General features: G+C 36.3%; 1 protein-coding gene across 2 annotated transcripts; it reads right to left on the reverse strand.

Moving 5' to 3' along the window:
* Positions 1-10,314: 10,314 nt before the first annotated feature.
* LOC111019644 (phytanoyl-CoA dioxygenase) lies at positions 10,315-18,646 on the reverse strand. 2 transcript variants are annotated; one of them, XM_022296043.2, is made up of 9 exons: positions 18,453-18,646; positions 18,194-18,315; positions 18,051-18,111; positions 17,430-17,498; positions 14,108-14,226; positions 13,847-13,994; positions 13,609-13,753; positions 13,197-13,283; positions 10,315-10,600 (listed from the first exon to the last, which is right to left on the reverse strand). In XM_022296043.2, the coding sequence occupies exons 1-9, from the start codon at positions 18,505-18,507 to the stop codon at positions 10,558-10,560; spliced, it is 849 nt and encodes a 282-aa protein (XP_022151735.1). In that variant the 5' UTR covers positions 18,508-18,646; the 3' UTR covers positions 10,315-10,557. The 2 variants fall into 2 exon arrangements, with proteins under 2 accessions (XP_022151735.1, XP_087976417.1); XM_088120291.1 differs by lacking the exon at positions 17,430-17,498.
* Between the last annotated feature and the right edge of the window lie 3,706 nt (positions 18,647-22,352).

Below are 22,352 nucleotides of genomic sequence, written 5' to 3' on the forward strand. Positions count from 1 at the left end.
AAATAGCATTCACCTCATCACTAAAAGTAATCTTCAGAGAAGCTAACTGATTGATGAAATTAGTGACCTCATTTATATGGAAATTCACAGAAGAATTCTCATCCATACGAATGTTAAAATATCTTCTAACAAGATATACCTTATTATTGGTAGAGGGTTTTTCATACCTGTTCATCAGTGCATTCATGGGACCTATCGCTACTGTCTCATTTGCCACGAGACTTGCCACGTTCATTGATAGACACAACCTGATAATATCAACTGCTTGTTCATCCATATCTTCCCAATCTTCAAGCTTCATTCCAGCTGGTCGTTTCTTCAACGCTTTGTGCACCTTTTAGCAGGTCAAGTAATCCTTAATCAGCATTTTCTAATACCCAAAGTTGGCTCCATCGAACCTCATAATTCCTTCGAAACTTGACTACTTACCAAATCCCATGACTCTGAACCAAAAGCTTTGATACCAATTGTTGGGAAAAAATATATATGTAGTAATAATAAAATATCTCTAGTTCTCAAGCAAGAGCAATTCAACAGGATCTAACTAAAATTTTTCCTCTTCCACAGTTATGAGCAAGTCACAGTTCTATCAATGCAATAAAAGAAATACGAGATAGGGATAGAAAACAAAAACTAGAAAATATATTGGTTCACCCCAAGCTCGAAGCTACGTCCAGTCTTCCTGCAATATGCAGGTTTCACTAGAATGGGAAGATTACAATGGGCCTCACTTCTTCTAAAACACTCTCTATATGCTATAAAAATTGCCACCTAGCTTCTAAGCACTACAACAATAGCTACTTAGAAATACAGAATGAAAACCTCACAAGAATTGTAAGAACAGACTGCCAATGATGCTCTACAGTCAAAGATCTCACTTTCTCCTCTATCTCTATGCCGAAGGAAAAACAATGGCCGCCATTGCTTCTATTTCTCACGGTGAAGAACTAAAAAAGAAAGCTACATATATGGAATGGTGGTGACCAAACTTGTGAGAAGAAAAATGTTAGTGTATTAGGTTTGGGCCATTTTTAATTTTCAACCCAACAAGTTAAATCTCTCTTTTTTTATCATTTGTCTCCATTCCCAACAGATAGTTATGATGGGAAAAAAATCCTCTACTTCTACCATAGTAAAAAGCAAGAACTTAGAAATTTAAAGAAAGTAGCAAAATAAAGAAACACAAGAATTATCTTCGTCATCTATCTTCACTTCAATTGTCTCCAGCTCCATGATTATACTATTGAGATTACTCAGATGATCTGAAATTTTCGTACCTTCCTCCATTCGCAGCGTGTGAAGTTGCTCCTTCAGGTATAGCTGATTTTAGATGCCCTTTGCTTGATACAACGCTTCGAGCTTCTCCCAAAGTTATTTGACTGTCAAAATTCCATGCACATTCGTAAGAATGTTAAGAGCTAAACATGTTTGTATCGCACTTGCAGCCCTCAAATCCATTTCCTCCCAATATTCATCACTCACGCTGGACTTCTTATAACCTCTGCTGGAACCACTATTGGACTCCATTGGACCACCATCACCGCTTTGCTTTTCATAAGCACCTTCACTCGATCTTCCTTTCAATGCCTTGTGTAACCTAGATTGTATCAGCACATCCTTGACTTGCACTTACCACAAGCTGAAGTTGATCCTTCTATCAAATTTCTCTACATCAATCTTCACTAGACTCATAAATAATGACATATCTGCTCCACACTCCTAGCAAATATGCAAATAGTGAACAAATCACACTATTCACATAATCGTATCTTTGTGTGGAAGTTCAGATAATGTTGTAACCACAAAGCATACTAAAAAATTCTAGAAACTACAAACTTAAAGCTCTGATACCACTTGATGAGAAAAAATCTCATATTTCTACCGCAGAAAAAAAATAGAAAATAAAGATAATTTAAAGAAAACAATAAAATAAAGAAACACAAGAATTAATGTGAAAAAACTCCAAATCGAAGGAAAAACCACGGCCCACAAGGGAAAATCTACTATGTGAAAAATTATTACAATCACACATATTTCTCTCTTCGACCCCAATTACACAAAACTCTCTTCCAAAACAAATACCGCTCAGTTAACTAGAACTGGTATACCAGGCTTCGAGTATTTCAATTAGGATGACTAAAACCCAATCATATGAGCTCCTTTTATAGTAGTTGGAACATACATTCTCCTTGTACTTTTCCAATGTGGGACAACTTCTAGCACTTGGAGACCATCCTTGTACTCTTCCAATGTGGGACAACTTCTATTCCAATATTTTATCAAAACTAACAAGTTATTAATTAATATAGATCGATAATATACTCAAGATTGATTAACTAAAACCATAACATATTTTGTATGACATTGAAGTTGGATGTGGTTGAAACCCTAGCAGTAAGAGAAAGCCTATAAATTGCTCTAGATGGAGGATTCCATTAAGTGAAGGCGGAGTTGGATTCTATGATAAAGTAGCGCCTGCTCAGTCAAAATGAAATGGAAGATTTAAGGTGTATTTGGGAGTGATGGTAGAAGGAGTAATTTTGAAAAAAATAGATTTAAGAATAATTGATTTTCTAAAATCACCACCCAAGTGATACCTTAAAAACCAATTTTAAGTGATTTTATGTTTTCCTAAAATCAATTTTGTAATTTGCCAAATATGATCAATGGAAATGGAAGTGATTTTCGCAATGATAAAAGTGCAAAATCACTCCCAAACACACCCTTAAAAGTCACAGAGTTAGGGATGATATACCCTTTACAAGGCTAAACTTTGTTCTAGTTGATCATCGCGTATTGTGAGACGTTTTTTTTTACAACATGTGGGGGTGGGGGATCGAACTCACACTGATGTGATTATATTGGACCCAAAGTTCCAAGACTCAACCTACATCAACATAGAGGAAGAGTAAGAGGAGAGACCTTAAAAAAGGAAAAGACTTCATTGGACCCAACAACAAATTTTGATCATTTTGAAGGCTAATGAAGAACCTACGAGGGTCAAGAGGAAGAGAGGATGAGAGGAAAAGCCTAGAGTGGCCACACCTCAAGTGCAAGACCATCAATAGGCAACCTACACGCACACCTAGCCAGGTGCACGCCAACGCGCGCGCACGCCCCTACCGCGAAAACCTCTCAGTGTGCCCCCCAATCTCACAACGCACGCCCCATGTGCGCCCTATCTGCCCATGCACACCTTGCCTACTGCCCACACTAGCATGCTCACGCCTGCCCCAGCGCCCATGCGTGCCCTGCCTGCCGCCCACGCCTTGCTAACCTCGCAAGCGAGTCCAGCCACCCACGTCGCATGCCCTCTGCCTTGTCCGCGCACGTCTCACCTCGCCAATGCCTAGCGCTCTCCCCCGCCGCCGCTTCTCCTGTGCAGACCGCCAGCTCCCCAGCGCCCGCTCCCCTAACGCCAGCTTCCGAGAGTGCACGCTACAGCCCCCATGGGCACCCCGACCACTTGATGTCGTCACCCCTCTGGCACCTCCCTTTAGCGCCAACAAGAGTTGCTTGCCACCTACCCTTCGAGCAATTTAGGGATCTATTTCCTAATTTGTTCCAAGAGCATTTGAGGAAACAAGTTGATTTTGTTTTATTTATTTTAGTTTTTTTATCAATTTTAAAATCACTTTTAGGCAAGTTCTTTACATTTTAGGAATTTATAATTTCTTTTTAATTTTGTTATTTTCCATTAAAGGTCATGGGCCTTAGCCTATAAATAGGGTTGCACCTGTCTTGTATTTCACACCTTAGAACCTTTGAATTGAATAAAAAATTGAGAGTTTTCTCACCCCTTGCTGTGTCCACCCCCCCCCCCCCCCAAAAAAAATATTGTTTTGGTTTGTGTGCTTGAACTTAGGAATTCGTATTTTTACCCTCGGAGCATGCTTGGTTGGTTGGTCACCAAACTCGTGGAGTGTTTCCGACTTTAAGCATAGTGAGTATTTTGTCTACTCAAGGTAGTCAACTGCAAAGGTAATCCGTCTAACTCTTAGCCTTTCAGATTGAAACCATCTATACGATTGGATTCAAGTGGCTTGTGCTCGAGTAGTCCAATATGCTTGAGTTATCGCATATCATTTGGTATTAGAGCCTAGGCTCTAGACCGGGATATATGCTATTTTTCTGTCTTTAAATTTCTTGTCTTTGTCTTTACTTTCCCTTATTCGAAAATCTCACAAAAAATATCATCCATTGTTCTTGTCTTCCATGTGCCTTTTGATCTATCATTCTTGCAAAAAAAATTTTGATTTCAAAAATTGCTTTAAGGTATATAAAACTTGTTTGTTTGTGTTCAGCACCTCAAAAACTTTCCAACAAACCAAGTTTCACTTTAATCCGAGCCCTATAACCAAAGTTGTCAATTTTTCTTCGAACCCTAGATTTTGAGAGAAACCTGCAGAGATCACAAACCCAGAGCCGACTTCAAAAATCCATAACTTTTGCTTCAACATTCAAATTGAGTGAAAATGGAGTCATTCGAAATATCTCTCAGTTAGCTTTCCAGAGAGCTAAGAATCGATAATTTTCGATCTGTGGTTTGAGAATTATCGAGTTTTTTCGTGAACACTATGTTTTGGAAAATCCTGCGGCCGCCGAGAGAACACAGTCACAACTTCGACGATTTATATATCACTAACCTTTTTGTGTTTTATAGTCAAATCAGATGTCAAATTGGAGCTCTTTGAAAGAGATTTCCAGTGACATAAAAATTGCAACTATCCGAGGTCTGCAGCGAAAGTTATCAGTGTTATAAGAGAATGTGTTCAGGCAGAAAACTTTCCATATTTGAAGCTCGACAATTTTGGAGAAAATCTTTGGGCCATCAAATCTTGTTCAAATCGATTTCTTTTTTTTCAAGTAATCCTAATATTGTTTATTCTTTATTCTAAAAATATTTTTGGATTATTTTGACCACTTTGGACAGCCCAAAAGAAGGAGAACAACTGCCTAGTCCACTAGGCCACCCGATAGAGCCTTTTTCTGTGCAGCCTCAGATTCTTTGAGAGAGCAGCCCCTCCAAACGATTTCCAAACCTTTTGGCAGCCCACATATGTTCAGTACACTCGTTGTACCTCAGTTTATCACTGATTTGAACCCAATCCAAGCCATACACAGCACGCACCTCTCACCCAAAGTCACCCCTCTTGCTGCAAAGGTTACTGTTTTGTTGGTAAGAAAACTTTTTGTGTGTGTTTGCACTACGAGTAGGATTTTGTACATCTTTAAATGTTATTTTTGTTTTCATTGATTGTTATTGTGCAGCTTTTTTTGTTTAGCTTTGTTCAAGTTGTATATTGTTGTCAAGTCCCTAGTACCGAGAGCATTAGGCTCAAGGTTTGCATCTTATCTTTCCTTGTTTATATCTTCGTTTCAATTCCTTGAGTTATATCATTTGGTAATTGTTTGTTATCATTTGATTATTGTCTTTGGTATCATCTATACCATTGACCCCTAGTAAAAAAAAAAGTATTTTTTTTGCATAGGTTGCTTGTAGGCTTGTACTTGCTTATTCAAAGGTCGATTTGCCACGAGCAATCAAGTTAGCATCTCCAAGAGGGTACTACCCACACCAACATCCACCCTACCAAAAGGATAGAAGCGGAGAGGACAAGTAAGGGAGTGAGTGAGAATTTTCTTTATTATTACTAACATTTACTTGTGTAGTGATGGTAACACAAGGAAAGCCTCGCGATTCTCAAGAAGAAAGAGACAAGGCTAACGTGAGCGATGAAAGACTTAAAGAAGCTCAAATCCAAGCCTTTGCAAGGTTCACACAACAACTTGAAGATCTTACCGAATCCTTACAAATGATGAACACACGTGTTGAAGGATTGGAAAGACCACAAAGAGTACTACACCGAAGAAGACCAATGAGTCCAAGAGAGGCATCCGACGATTCCCAAGAAGAAGAGGTAGGAACTTTAAATGAATATTTTGCTAACGAACACCCTTTTGATGTAGGTCCTCCAAGAAGAGCATACATAGGCCAAGGAAGAGGAAGATTCCAACCTAACCGAGAGAGGCCAAGAAATGAGAACTACCTTGGGAGCATCAAGTTAAAAATATGAACCTTCCATGGAAAGTCTACACCTGAGAAGTTTGAATCATGGGAGAAAGAAATTGAGTTAGTGTTTGCATGTCATAACTATGATGATGGCAAGAAGGTAATTCTCGCAATCACTCATTTTAAAGATTATGCACTAACTTTGTTGGATAAAGTGATGTCTCATAGAAGGAGGAACAGGGAAGGACCCGTAGATTCTTGGATCGAATTCAAAGAACTCATGTAGAGGAGATTTGTGTCACCACACTACCATAGAGCAAATTCAAGGAAAGTTAATAAGCTCTATCAAGGCACTAAAGGAGTTGAAGACTACTACAAAGAGATAGACATGTTGATGAGCCATTTGCAACTAGAAGAAGATAAGGAGACCACCATGACCCGATTCTTAGATGGTCTTAACCCAGACATAGCCGACAAAATTGATTTGCAACACTATGAAGACATGGAGGAACTTCTACACCTCGCCGTCAAAATAGAGAAGTAAAACCAAAGAAGGGCTAAAAGGTATGTCAAATCTACCCCTAAGACCACTAGTAACAAAGTGGAGAGCAAATCCCTATAGTCAAAACCGAAAGCTAGTTATGAAAAGGGAGAGTTATCCAAGTCCAAAATCCAACCCCAAATTCTCAAGACTAGAACTAGTGAGATTAAATGTTTTAAGTGTCATGGAGTAGGCCACATAAGCCGAAATTGCCCTAATCAAAGAGACATGATACTTAAGGAATGAGAGCTAGTCACGGATGATGATGAAGATAAAGTAGAGGTTGGGGAGTGAAAAGAGGAAAGTAGTCAAGAAGAGGGAGTAGAGGAAGATATACCCTTAGTGACTAGGAGGAACCTCAATGTTTCATTGAGTGTGTTACTTTTTTTTTTTTCTCCGAGCAAGTATTGAGTGTGTTACTTGAACGATGGTTGGTGGCATGATGTTGGTAACATAATTAACAGTGGATTTAATTTGTCTCATATTATTAAATTTGGTTATATTGAGGGTAGTAGGATCGAGCACAACGAATTATTTGGATTATATTTTTAGGTGCGATGAGTTTGAGATGACTTTTAAAAGAGTAGAAAGTATGACAATCAGAGTATAGCTCAACGAGTTAAGGTACATGTATCAAACTGTAAGGTCGAGAATTCGAATCTCCATCTCATATGTTGTACTAAAAAAATAAAATAAACTAGTAGAAAGTATTTTTTGGCCATTAAAGGTTGTTAATGGGACAACATTTTTTTTTTCAAAATGTTCATAATGTTTAAATAGATAATGAGAAGGGATTTTCGAAATTTTAGGAAGAGTTGATACTTTTAAGAGGAATATTTAAGGTTAAAAAATATATTTGGTCATGTACTTTCATTAAAGTAACGATTTAATCTTTATACTCTAAAATGATGTGATTCAACTATCGGAGATCTTGTTTAACCCGTTCTTATAATTTGATTGTACTTCTTTTGCAATTTAATAATCTAAATCCCACCACAAATCCCCAAATTCTAAACTTGTCCTAAACCTATAACCCATTTTAAATCTCATCAGGACTCCAAAATTTTAATCCCACCGAATCTCTTTTATTTTTCTTCTTTCTTTTTTAAAGTCCTGAACCGAACGAACATGAACCAATTTGACCTTGAACCAACCTATTATTGGAAGTCGCATCATAATTCTGTTAAATTTAACCAATTACTTGGAATCAATTAATTGTCTTGATTTCAGGATTTTATTTTAATTATGATTTTAGCCTTGCATTTATATTGATTATAATTATTTGTTTTTTTTTAAATATAAAAGATTTAATTTCATAAATTATTATCATAATCCTTTAATTATTGTGGCCCCATACAAATTTTCAACACTAATCCTTAATTCACTCATTCAAAATCTTAATTTACTCCTTCAAAAAGATTGATTCTCTTGATTTATCAATATTATTGATTACAAAGATATCAAAATTATTCTCCCCTTTTTGTAATGGCCCAACATCTTCTCACTGGTGAGCTTTGTATCCCATAACATTGAGTGTAAAATCACTCTTAGCAACTCACTCTCCAACTATAATCCTCGGATATATCCAGATATAAACTAAATTCCATATAAACTTCCTAAACACTCTCCAACTACAACCCTCGGATATATCCGGACATAAACTAAATTTCATATAAACTTTCCTAGAATCACTGTCCGAAATTCACTCATCAACTACAACCCTCGAATATATTCGGATATAAACTAAATTCATATAAACTTTCCTAAAATCACTGTTAGCAATTCACTCTCAGCCAACTACAACCCTCGAATATATTCGGATATAAACTAAATTCCATATAAACCTTCCTAAAATCACTGTTAGAAATTCACTCTCGAACTACAACCCTCAAATATATTCGGATATAAACTAAATTCCGTATAAACTTCCTTATATCCCCATATATACATTAGTTCATACGAAATCAGAAATTGAAAACAACCGTTGGAGACTACTTGGGTACCAAAAAAAAACAGGGTTTTTAACATTGTACAAATTTGAAATAGAAAACTATTAGGATATATTTGAATGCAAACCTTTTGATCGGATAAACAGAGATGAACTGCTCCGACAATGGAGGGGAACCAGAGACGAAGGAACGATGACTGGAGATGAAGGACCGGATGGAAACAGCAAATTTTTTAATAAGAATAACAGAGACGAAGACGGGATAAAAAGGAGGCACCCAGATGGTGGCTGAGGCAAAAGAACGCAGAGACGATCGGCCGGAGATGGAAAATAGAGATGGTCAGCCAAAGACGAAAAACAGAGGAAGCAGAAGAGTCGGAGCAGGGGTTTCAAAATTTTCGAAAATGATGATTTTGAGGATTTTTTTGGTTTTTGTATTTTTTTTTTTAATTTTGAAAAGTTTAAGCAAATTTTGATGGATTTAAATCCCATTGATTTTAAAAATTATTTAATATTACTAGTTGTTTTATCACAAAAGTGTAAATTGTATACATTTTAATAATTATGATTTCTAAATAATTCATCAATGTACTGATCCACTAATTATTGTACAAAAACTAAATCATTACTATTGTACAAAAACTAAATCATTACTTTTAAAGGTGAGAAGGACCAAATATGTTTTTTATTAAACGATATTTAATTAGTATTTGCTTGAAAATAATTCTTCATTTTAAGTCACTTGAAATTCATTGAGTTTTTTTCTATGCTATGTGGGAGAACCAAAAGTGCTTTTTAAATCTCTCGGAGTTCTCTTTTTACTGTTAAGAAAATGCTTTTTCGTCCACTATGATAATGTAAAATTGATTATACTTGGATTACACTAATTTCTCGTGGTGCTGAATTACATGATTTTTCCAACTTATAGCTATGTTATATTTTTGCCAATATTTTAACGTGAAAGCTGACAAAATGATTATTTTGATTAAAATAAAATATTTAAACAATAAAGGTATAATAATTTTTTTATTATTATACATTTCACTACCAAGTATAACTTCTATTTTTACAACTCCCAACCATGTCATATTTTCATCTTTATTTTAATAAAAAAAAAATTAGTTAGATTGTTATCAAAAAATTTTAAAGATTAATTATTAAAATGAAACTTTTGAAAAAATAATTGAACCTACCTCAAAGGTTGAAGAGCACTTCGTGAAATTTAATATCTTATTGAAGAAGAAAAAGAATTAGTATAGTTCCAAAATATCAACCAATACTTAGAAAGTTTTACTCAAAAAAAAAAACAAAATTAAAAAGTTAGAAGAATATACCACTTAGAAGCCCATAAATAAACCACACAACCTGATCAAAATAGTCACTTTTTAAAATTTATGGATTAAAATAGACATTTTAAAAATCTAGAGGCGAGACAAAACTTCAAGTTTAGAAAACAAAATGAAACTAACTTAAAATCTCCTTTCATACAACTTTTTTTTTTTTTTTTTGTAAAAATAAGATACAATTGGGCAAGACCTCGGACAAAGACCATAGCGTGTCAAATGACATGTCAAAAGAAAACTTAAAGTTATCTTTGATAATCATTTCTTTTGTAGTTATATATTATTAAAATTTATGTCTATTTTCCCTAAAATTCTTTTGTATATACCATTCTTTCTAGCATATTTAAATTCTTAGCTACTTTATGAAAACAAAAACAAAATTTCAAAATCCCAAGAAAGCAAATAAACACACAAGTGGTGTTTATAAACTAAAATTTAAAAAAACAGACAAAATAGTTATCCAACGGGCTAAAAAAGTAAAAAGTAAATAAACTACCTGCAGTTTACAACTAAATCAAGCATATTAAAGACAGGAAAAAGATAAATAATACACAACCTAATCCTTAGCAATAATGAGGAAATTCTTAAAAGCCACAAAAGATTACACATTTTATGAAACTTCAGCACAATGTTTTACATCGAGAAAAGCATGTTTGTTTTTGGATATGAACTATTGAGTACCTGTTTTTGTGATGAAGATGTGTGGATTTTATCAAGGTTCATACAAAGGCTCTGGCTGAACCTTTCTTCTAATCCTGTATCAAAATTTGAAGGATGGAGGTCAGATAATGCCATTTCTGAGGCGAATACAAAGGCAAACCATTGATACAACACGGGACTGGGACTTGAGAGAGTTCGAGCAACACATCGTAACTTATGCTAACCTCAGCATAATGTCAAAAGAGACTTTCGCCATTAGCGCCCTTTAATGGAAAGGAAAGGAGCCAAACAAGGAAACTACGGATTAAAATTTCCAAATACCTTTCCATAACCATCATGGTGTGACCTAGTGGTCAATAAGGGCCAATGTAAATAGTAAATAGCAACGGGCTAAGGAATGAGTTCAAACCATGGTGACCGCCTATCTAGGATTTAATATCCTAAGAGTTACCTTGGCAACCAAATATAGTAGGGCCAGGCAGTTGTCCCGTGAGATTAGTCGAGATGCATGCAAGCTGACTCGGATACTCACGGATGTCCAAAAAAAAATTACCTTTCCATTACTAAGACACCACTTAGCCTTCCAAAGAATAAAGGGACTACGGGACTATAGACCTTTCTCAAGTAATAGCGATTAGCGAACTAGGTCCAACCACAACCATTCCTACGAGGGATACAATACACAGCCCTATGATTGACTCCTTTGTTACTCGAAGAGATATCTCTGTTTCTTAAATTACAATTCTAGTCCTTCCACTTCGCCACTTTAAGCATTTTTTTGTTTTGATGCCATTTTTTTTTATTAACATATCAAATTCAGTCCTCAACAGTTCATTAATATCCACTCAAATAGTTACAAAGGCTATAGTAGCATCATGTTACTATATCAACTTCTATATGCATGCAACCATATGATATTTCAAAAGCCATATCATCTCCCATGTGATGCCACATGATGTCATGTGATATTTTTGTTACTATTTAACTGCATGATTAACACAAGGGACTAAATTGATATGGACACAAAACTACTAGCACTACGATTGAACGAATGAAAAATAAAAAGACTTAAACATTAAAAATGCTATGTACAGACACTAGAACTGTAACTTGTAACTCTTTTTGTTTGAATTCACCAAAAGGGTAAAACCAAAGACCATGGCATGTATACGAAACCATCAAGCCCTCGAACCAACTAGTGTCGTGGGCAAACACATTTTACAGAACTCAAAACCCCACAAACATTAATCTCTTAGACAAAGCAAAATAAACATCGCACTCCCTTATGCATCATTCTCAAGCTTATTCTTAATCCACCAAGATGAAGTTAAAAATAGCCTTCTATTTAGCAAAATACCTAATCAATGCTGAATCTCCTCAAAGCCAATAACTAGAGAGATACATTAGCCTTGAGAGTGTACTAGACTAGATTCGATCTGAAGAATAATTTGGGCGAACTTTCTTTATCCAGTATGCGACTCTTTTATCTCCTTCCATTGAGCCAACTATAATGCTAGCTTTAGTTCTAAAAGGATTATCAATGACAGATAAATGAAGGTGTCTGAAGAATTACCAACGTGATTGGAAAGTTGTGATTGTTTAGTTCCTAGGGGAGGGCTTTCTCTACCCTCTGCCTTTAGGTTGTTCTTGTTTTGTGTTGGAATATAAGTTGTTTGTTTCTTATAAAAAAAAAAAAAAAAAAAAAAGTGTCCAAAGAACACTTAAAAAGATTACTCTGTCTGAATTGGAAAAAGGAGTTGAGGATCTTTACTTGTCTAGTGCCCATTCTTAAAAATCTTCTTTGACGTTTGAGTCTTTATATATGTTGCATTAACCTTAGTCCTATGAGGGAATTGGGAGAATTTGACTGCTTGAGAAGGCAGAACTTTTTGCATGGCATGTAACCAAGGGAGAATTTGTTCCTGTGATCCCATTTGGAGAATATTTATTATGTTCACACGCCTCAATATCCTATGCGGAAAAGGCCCTAGGGATGAACATCTCCTTATTCCTCGCTTCTCTCATTCTCCTGTAAAATTGTGTGCAACACTTTCTAGTCCTTTAGCATTTTTCATACAGAAAACTTGTTTCTTTTTTATTTTGGGTGGTGGGGTTTAAGAATGTACTAGCATATATTGGGTCATTAGGCTGTGTGTCATATGAGTAGGAATGAATTTATTAGCACCTTGAATTGAAGGCATGGAGGGTGGGGCCTTTCAACGCGTCTGCTTTAAGCCTCAATTACTTTCAATCTTTTAATATTCCTTTCCTTATTATAAATAACAGGAGGATTAACTAGTAAGTGGGGGCAATATGTATCAATATTAGCTAACTGTTGGCTTTGTGAGGCAGATAACTTTCATGGTTGTATTTTTTTGGTTGCACCTTGCGATCACAATACCTTACAATGGAAGTCTCGTTTCTATGGTCTTTTTTTTGTTTTTTTTTAAGAAATGAAGTACTTGTATTGCTAAACAAGAAAATTAGTGAATAGCTAGTTTAAAGTTTCAACTCAATAAAAAATAACACAACTGCTCAAAAAGCTAAGAGTTTCAAGAATTGCAGAAGTATTAATATCAAAATTCAAAACTAGCTCAGCTTCCAGCAACGAGGGGGGAAAAAATCGTCAATGGAAAATAAACTCATTTCTTAAGAAAATCGGTAAATAGTTCAAATTTATCATGTACTCACCAGTTATCTTGAGCCCAAACACAACCATCTGTATCAACCACATGCAAGCTATAGGCATGTCTTGATTTTGGAGACTGGTTCTCAAAGCTATAGTCCAAACACAAGAAAGAAATTTGACATCTATCAGCTTGATGATAAAATTATCATAATCTATGTAAAATAAGAACTACAGCTCCTCAGCTTCCTTTGAAATTAAACACAAAATCTAAGACATTGTTTAGAACTCAAAAAATCTGCATCTCTTTTTTACAGGAATCTGTCTCTACAGTTAACTGGGAAAGAAAAGTTGTATCCAGGTGAGATGGTGCCACTTTTAAAAATGAAAAATTGATAATGGTACAAATTTAAAGATTAACTCAAACCGTCAACATTTACAAACTAGTGATATAGTTTTTACATTCCTTCCACATACCTTTGATGAATAAGGTCTCCATGAATGACAACTAAAGAACCAGCTTTCACTTCAATAGGCACGAAATCTTTCTGTTCGTAAGCAGGAGAAGGCCGATCAAAGTACATGCCCTTTTCACCCCTAAGAAACCTTCTAACAAGTCCATCTAGAAACAAAAACATTTAACCAAAAATAAAATTACATCAGACATCAGGGAAAAACATTCTGCTATTTATGAAAGTGGCTTGCCAGGGAATACTTTTATGTGATCCAGGAATAGCCCAAAGACAGCCATTTGTTGTGTTTGCATCTTCAAGTGCCAGCCATAGTCCTGTGCACGTGGTTGGTTCCGTGTAAAGAAATGAGTTATCCTGGTGAGGCACTACTTCACCTCCAATACCTGGTTGCTGTCCGCGAGTATATGTTATTGTATGCACGTTAAACTTCACGTAAATGTTCAAATTTGTATAAAATTCACTAGCATTGATAAATTATATTATACTGTGATGAATGGGAGAACCTTAAATATGTACATAGACTGGATGACTATTGGCCTCTTGTACCCCAAGGACAACAATAAACCAGAAACCTTCTCAGAGTAGGAGAAGCTTTTGAAAACTGGGTCAATCTCATGTAATGCTGCAAAAAAGAAGGGTTAAATTAGAAAAATAGGAAAGTCATAAAGACCTAGAGAAACTAGTAGAAGTTACAATCTATAAGATGACCAACTTTGTCTTTCTTTTCTCCTCTCATTTAATTTTCTTTTAAAGTAGGAAGCATCTAAAATTCTAAACTCATTGTGATGAGTAAAAGAACAAGAAAAAAGTGCACTGGTAAGACAAAAAGGAAACACACTACAAATAAGAGCCAACGAGAAACAAAAAACAAAAACACCAAAAACAAAGGCAAAATTATAGTAAAAGGAGAACTTTTAGGACTAATGATAGCTACAAAAGTCTTTGGCCATAGACACCTATAACGACGCATTAAAGTGAACCAGACTCCACCCAATAATCCTCTCAGCTTAAAAATTTTCCTATTTCTTTCAAGTCAATTGTTCAACAAATAGCCAGGAAAGAAAGAGAACAGCCCCCCAAAATGAGATAAATATATAGAGATAGAGAGGAGAAAGATGAGTTAGCTGGGACCAATGTTTTATAAGGCCAAAAATGGTTTTGAGACTTTTCGTTGACAAGACAAGGCATAAGACTCAATTTAATCCTTTTTTTTTTTTTTTTTTAAATAAGAATCCTCACTTTCATTGAGAAAAATGAGAAGGGCATAAAAAAAAAGAGCCCCCAAAGAGGACACCCATTAAAGAAAAGGAATCCAATCCAAAAGAATAACATGTAACTGATAATTACAAAAGGCTTTAGAGACGAAACCCACAAGGAAGTCTTAAACCTAACAAGGTCTCAAACAGAATCCAACGTCTTCTCCGCCCCCCCCCCCCCCCCCCCGCCCCCCCCCTAAAAATTCTATTGTTCCTCTCCAGCCAAATACCCCACAAAGTAGACAAAAAACCCGTCTGCCACAAGAACCGCCCCCTATCACGAAAAGGAGGGGAAAGCAACACCTCCAAAAACGCCCTAAGATCTCTAGGAAGGGCTAGCTCTACCCCAAAACAGTCAAAAAAAACGAAGCCAGATCTTCTGAGCATACTGGCAAGACCATAACAAATGCTCAATGTCTTCAGAGGCCCCTCTGCAAAGAACACACCACTTGGGGCCCAAACACAAGGACGAAGTCCTTTGAATACAATTCAAGGTATTGACTTTTCCAAGTAAGACATGCCATCCAAAGAACTTTATCTTCTTCAGAATTTTTATCTTCCAAAGAGAGGTAAACAAAGGGGTCGACGGGGAAGAATCCGAGGAGCTTAAAACATGAAAAAAGGAGCTGCAAGAGAAACCCCGAGAAGGGCTAGGGCACCACACACGCACATCCTCTCTCTCGGGACGGAAAGAAACCTCCGACAACAAGCCAAGCAAAGCGGAAACCTCAAGAGACTCACGAGCAGTCACAGAACGACGAAGCCCCAAAGAGACAGAGGACGCAACCCCCTCCCCCCAAGGATCCATGATAGCGACCACCGAATGCAACCTCTTATCAGAAAGATGGTAGAGACTGGGGAACAAAAGACTAAAAGGTTTATCTCCCCCCCCCCCCCAAAGTATCCTCCCAAAAATAGGTATTATGACCCTCGCCCAAAGAAGAACGAAGGAACTAAGAGAAGGAGGGAAGACACAAAGCAATAGCCTTCCAGGAATTGTTATTGTTCATCTTAGCACCACTTGCTGAGACCCACTCAAAAGGACGCGGTGCGGTCCATACTTGCTCACTATAATCCTTCACCACGAGGCGCTAGGTTCATGGAAGAAACGCCACAACCATTTAGCCAAGAACGCCTCATTTCTAAGCCTCAGCTTTCCGATGCCCAAACCCCCCTATCCAAAGGCTTCACCATAGAATGCCAACTAACAAGATGAGAACCACCTCATTCCTCCACCCTTTCCCAGAGAAAATCCCTCATGATCTTTTCTATGCTCTCACAAACAGCCACAGGGATCCTGAAAAGGGACAAAAAAATAGGTCGGAATGCCCCTAAGAACAGACTGAATCAATTGAGTCTCCCCCTTTAGAAAAGAAGGCTTTCTTCCACGGGGAAAGACGTTTCTGACACTTTTCAAGCACCGACGACCAAAAACTAGCAGTCTTAGGATTATGGCCAAGGGGAGACCAAGATAAGAGGACAGCAAACCACTCACTTCGCACCCCACCTGAGATGCCCAAGCGCTAAGCTTACCAGGATCACAGTTAACCCCCAAGATGGAGCTCTTACCTCTATTAATCTTAAGGCCTGAAATGGATTTGAAGAAGCTCAGAAGACCGTTCAGATTCGAAAGCGAGCTATCCTTCCCAAAACAAAAGAAAATAGTGTCGTCTGCAAACTGAAGATGAGAAAGATAGACCTTCTCCCTTCCCACTTCAAAGTCTTCTAAAGCACCTTTCTCCACCCCGACAGTGACTAACTTACTAAGTACATCCACCACTAGAATAAATAAGAATGGGGATAGAGGATCTCCTTGTCTAAGACCTCTAGATGCAAAAATTTTGCCCCTAGGCCTCCCATTAACGAGGATAGAGAAATTAACAACTCCGACAACTCCAAATCCAGGCCCTCCACTTGAAACCAAACCCTTTCTTCCATAGAACTTTATCAAGGAAATCCCAATCAACATGGTCATACGCCTTTTCAAAGTCGATCTTAAACACCACGCCCTCCTTCTTCCGCTCAATTTAAACTTTTTTTTCCTAAAGAAAAACTTTTATCTATTATTTTTCTCTTTCTTAAATAAATAGTATAATAAAATCAAATTTTCTCTTTAATTTGTGTTCAATATATTTTTTTCCAAGTCTTGGTGGTAAAAGTAGTAAGGCCTACATTACTATAACTCAAATATAACAGCGTCAATTTCATAAGTGATTGTTCATATTTTTTAAAAATAGAAGGTGAATTAATATTAGTCTTTTGGTTCATTCACAAAGCATAAAGGCTTGGATCCTAAATGCATACTAATGAAGCATATGCCTCCTATGACTCAAAGAAGGCATAAGACTTAAAGGCTGAACATTTCAGCCACTCCCCAAGCATAAGCTTCAACGGCCTTCTAGGACAAAACCTACCCAAAAACACACCTGAAGACTCAAGGGTCCATTAACGAGTATCTCTAAACCCAAGAAAGCCAAGATTAAGTTGAAATCAATGCAAAAGGAATAGAAAAGACACATCAAAAGTTTCACTATCACACACCAATCTCCTAGAACAGAAGGGTACAAACCGTGACCAACTTTATTAATCGAGAGTTCCTTCGCTTGTTTTAAGTTTCCATCCTCTCGAAATGCTTTTTCTGCAAAAGAGAGGAAAAAAAGCAATTTTCGTGAACACTGCTAATGATAACTTCTCAAGAGCGACAAGAAGAGCACAACCTATAGGACAATTCCAATGATGAAATTGCAGAATCTGGAACATAAAAATGTGATCCAACAGATGGACAATACTCTAACTAAAATAACATCGCGATATACAGTAATTTTGACTTCCCCTGGACCCAAAATTCTCTTAAAGAAGAAAAGGTTAGCTGGGACCAAATTTGCAGTACAATTATTAGTATATAACTGTAAGTTCCAACATTATATTACACTCGTGTATACCAAATCTTATTCACATTTCTTTTCACTAAAATCTTAACTATCTTGAAATCTCACTGAGGGAGATCCATCCATCATAATTAATGGCCAAACTACACCGCTAAATAAATCCAGGGATTTCATGTCTAACGCATGTTTCTTTCAACAAGTCTCACACAGGCTTGCACATGAATGGATATTCAGGTTGTCAATTGGCTACATACAACTTCACTGATAAATAAACAGTAGACAAAAGGTAAAAGTGTAGATACCCTCGAAAAAGAAGGAAACGTTCTCGGCGCTTTCGAAGAAGTAATCGTCGGTCAACTGCCGCTGTAGAGAAAATATATTTCAATATGAACTGAGCATAAAGTTAACAATTGAAAGTAGGTTCCAGGAGACATTAATCAAAAACCTGATTTACAGTAGAGAAAACAGAGGAAGTGGAGCAGTCAAAGCCATCAAGCAACTGTTCCATTCTCTTCCTCATGGCATCAACTTCATCAGAACTCGCGAATGATTCAATCACAAGATAACCTGGAAACAGAACGAGAAGAATTACGGTGATCAATTTATGGAAATGGAAGAAAATGGAAAATCGTGACGTGTTCCAAGTTGCAACTGCGATTTTTAATTTGAAAAGCAGTAGTCGGGGATTGAGCGGAGCAACCTACCCTGAGAGTCGAAGAACTGAAGCTGATCCGAATTGAGATTACCAAGAATTCCCATGCCGATCTCACTCCAACGATTTCTAATGTGTCTTATCAAAATCTGAACACTTTTTGGGACGCTTGTATGAGCGCCCACTTCCGAGTCAAATGAACAAGTCCATTGAAACGCCGACCTCCACCGAAATATTCGTATTTTTTCTTTCTTCCTTTCTAGGATATATATATATATATTAGAGAATTCCTTTTTAGGATATTTAATACTAACTAGTTCACAACACATTCATTTTTTTTTAGTACTAAGGCGGGGATTGAATTCACAACTTCTTGGTTGGAGATATATGTCAATTACAACTGAGTTAGGCTTGTTTTGGCCGCAACATGTTGGTTCACAACACATTCCTAATCAAGCACTCTGCTATGTACATTGGTTCTAATTGACCACTCAGACTAAATTTTTTATTTTTGTTTTTATACTTCGGAGTCGAATTTTTGTTTCCCCAAGGCTCGAACCTGAGCACTCGACTAAACTAATTGGAAACGTACTTTCAATTTGGTCCTCAAATTTAATATGCAGGAATTTAATCATGCATTCTAAAATGCGTAACAATTTAATTTTTAATGTGAAAATTCTGGTCAAGTTGTTGATCTTTAGTTTATAACGAGTTAGTGTTTCTAATTCGAAAACATACCTAATCTCAATCAATTTATTCATATATATGTTTTTCACACTCATTACATCTTTAACAAGTTTTCTACAAAGGTTAAATTATTAAACTGAATGACCAAATTGATATCGTTACAAAATTTGAACTATATGAACTAAATCGATACGTATTAATTAAAGTTGAGAGACAAGGTGGTTGCAAATTTCAGTTATATATTAAAGTTCATGAACTAAATAATTACTTCAATTTCACATCTGTGTAGAATAGTGTAGTTGCAAGTTCCAATGAAATATAGTAATTTGCAAACCTATATTTAGTTAAAGAGAATAAGAGTCGGAACATCACTGGGCTTATTAGCGGAGCACAAAAATCTAGCACGGGCGCTGGTCGGCCGATCTCCAAGCCCGACTGGCCAAAATGTGGTCATCCAGAACCTGGTCGGTCGAGCCCTAGTTAGGCCCTAGACCTGGTCATGCCTTCGATTGGTTGGGCCATGAACCTGTGATGTTGTTCGTCTGTCGGGTCTAGCTTCTTCTTCCCATGACAATAGCTCCATTCTCAAAATAGAAGATGATAAGCTTACACAAAATCCTAGATTTCTATATTGAGAGTACTTGTTGTTTGGTTTCAGAAGACTATGTTATTCATGGAACAATCATTTTCATGGAATAGCCCCCATATTTTATATCCTTTGTCGTAATTAGGTTTTAAATCAAATCTCTTAGGCTCCACTAATTGGCTAGATCTATCCATTAGTTTCTGTCTTGGGTTTTTACTAGCTGGGCTCGTTCACTCTTCGACCATTTGGGCTCATTCATCATTGGTCTTCTATACTTTTGGTTTCATTGACTGGCTTAGCTTGTTTGCCTGCTTTCAGTTTTAATTGGTTGTGCCCGTTCGCTTGTCTTTTTCAGCACTTTTGGATTTTGACTATTTGGTACGAATGCACATTCATACCCGAAAAACCGACTCGATCGACCAAACTGACCTTAGGTCAGTTTGAGGCACGATTCGGTCGGTGTTGCAAAACTGACCAGTCGGTCGATCGGAGAGCTATAAGGGAGATACCCAATCGAAACCGACCGACTATTACTAATAGTTAAAATAAAAAATAAAAAAAATACATGTTCTGCCACTGCCGACATGGACTGCCATACGCCACCCTCATTAATGCAGCATTAATTGTGTGGTTGGTTTTAAAACCAGCCATTCTTTTTCAAAACAACCAAAGTTTATTATTTTTTTTATGTTCCTTCTCCTGCACTCTTCTTTCTCATTTAAGTTATTGTCAATCTCTCTCCTCTTTTTCTTTCTTCATCCGTAAATCTCTTCTTTCTCATTTTTCTTCTCAAATCTCATGTCTTTCTTCTCAGCCCCTCCTTTGTGTGTGCTAGCTTTTCCTTCTCCTCTTTTTCTTTCTCTATGAACAAAATCAATGTCAAGGCGAGCAATCGATAAACTAATGTATATACCTTATCTCTATTTGTCATTACCATATTACTGCAAGATCACTGATGCTTCTTAGATCACCAAACTCAATATTTGGGCGCACATCAATAATATAATTTTGAAGTTGATCATCAAGCACAAAGAGTTCAATAATTGAGAAATCTCCTGGATAAAATTGAGCAAGACAATTAAGTTTTGGTCCATCAAAAGCAGCAAATGAATCACTCGGATTCAAACATGTCACACAGAGAAGCAACTTAGTGCTTGTTTTAGTAAAACGGTTACTCAACTCTTGAAGCTACATATCAATGCATGTATAAAAAACTTCAACACGATAATGATGCATACTTGTAATTGGTTGAGATTTTCGTCCTCGTCATCCTCTAATAAAAAACATATCATCCATCTTAAGAATTTAAATATCATATTTATCACAAAAAGTAGAAACTTGATCCAGCAATGAATCCCAACCAAACTCTCTCAATGTTTGCAATCTTTCTTTACAAATTATGACTAAATTTTTGGTATTTACAACGTCTTGATCTTTTAATTTCTTTGTAATGCTTGAGACAAATCATCTATGATTCCCAAGATGATTTTTATAAAATGCTTATAAAAAACAAAGTCGAATGATTGTATTGAACTTATTAGAATCCCTGTTTCATATTCCTATTCCGAGTTAGATCTACCTTGTACAATTGTCTCAAGTACATCTACTGAAGAAAACATTGTAATAATAATCAATAAAGCACCGTAATGTGATCACCATTGTGTATCTACTGGTCGTTTAATCACTGTCTCTTGATTTAATCATCGGCCAATTGATAGTTCATCATTATCCAAAGCTTAAAAAAATTGTCATACTCTGTTTTTCTCGTAGAATATCATGACAATTTGCTGAGACCCCAATAAAATTCACTACATTTGTAACGATAAAAAAAACCCAGCAATATCCACATGATTTTTTTGCAGGAGCTAGAAGAGATAATTGAAGTTGATGAGAAAAACAATAAATATACAAAAACACATTCATTTTCTTTCAAAATAAGTGCTTTATTTCAATCCATTAAACTCATCTTGCATATTACTTGCTCCATCGTATTCTTGCTGTCACAAACTAGCAATGCTTAACTCATATTGAGAAAAAAAAATCCATCAATAGCTTCCTTAAGTGATAGAGAATTTATATTAGCAACATGTATAATTCCAACAAATCGTTCAATCACATGATCTTTGTTCACATATCGCAATACAATTGACATTTGCTCATTTAAAAATATATCTTTGGATTCATCCATCAAAATGGAAAATATCTTATCACTCATATCTCTTATAATTGTATTCACAATTTCTACTACAATAGAATTCACAATATCTTTTTGAATTTTGGGTGCAATCAATTTCAAGTTGTCTTGAACATTTTTTCAAAGTCGCAACTTCAATATCATTGTTGTGGTCACGTGGCCATCACAAAATTTCAAGAAAATGACCCTGATTTTGTGAATCATTTGTCTCATCATGCCCATGAAATGGAATCCCTTGTCGTAATAAAAATCGAATATAATCAATTGATGCACCTTATTGAGTTCAATATTCAACTCGTACTTTGTCTAACATCCTATTAAAAAACGCCTCAATATGTTGCTTTTGTTTCAAAAAAGCCCCACATTTAACCCAAGCTTCATTATGTGCACTATTAGGACCACCAACATGAGTTTGCAATTTCTCTTTATTATTCCAATTAGAATATCTTTCACAAATAAAATGAACACTTTCTGATCGTTCACGA

This window comes from Momordica charantia (genome assembly GCF_013281855.1).
Source record: "Momordica charantia cultivar OHB3-1 chromosome 11 unlocalized genomic scaffold, Mcharantia_2.0 BLBB01000011.1, whole genome shotgun sequence".
In the NCBI taxonomy this organism is placed as follows: Eukaryota; Viridiplantae; Streptophyta; class Magnoliopsida; order Cucurbitales; family Cucurbitaceae; genus Momordica; species Momordica charantia.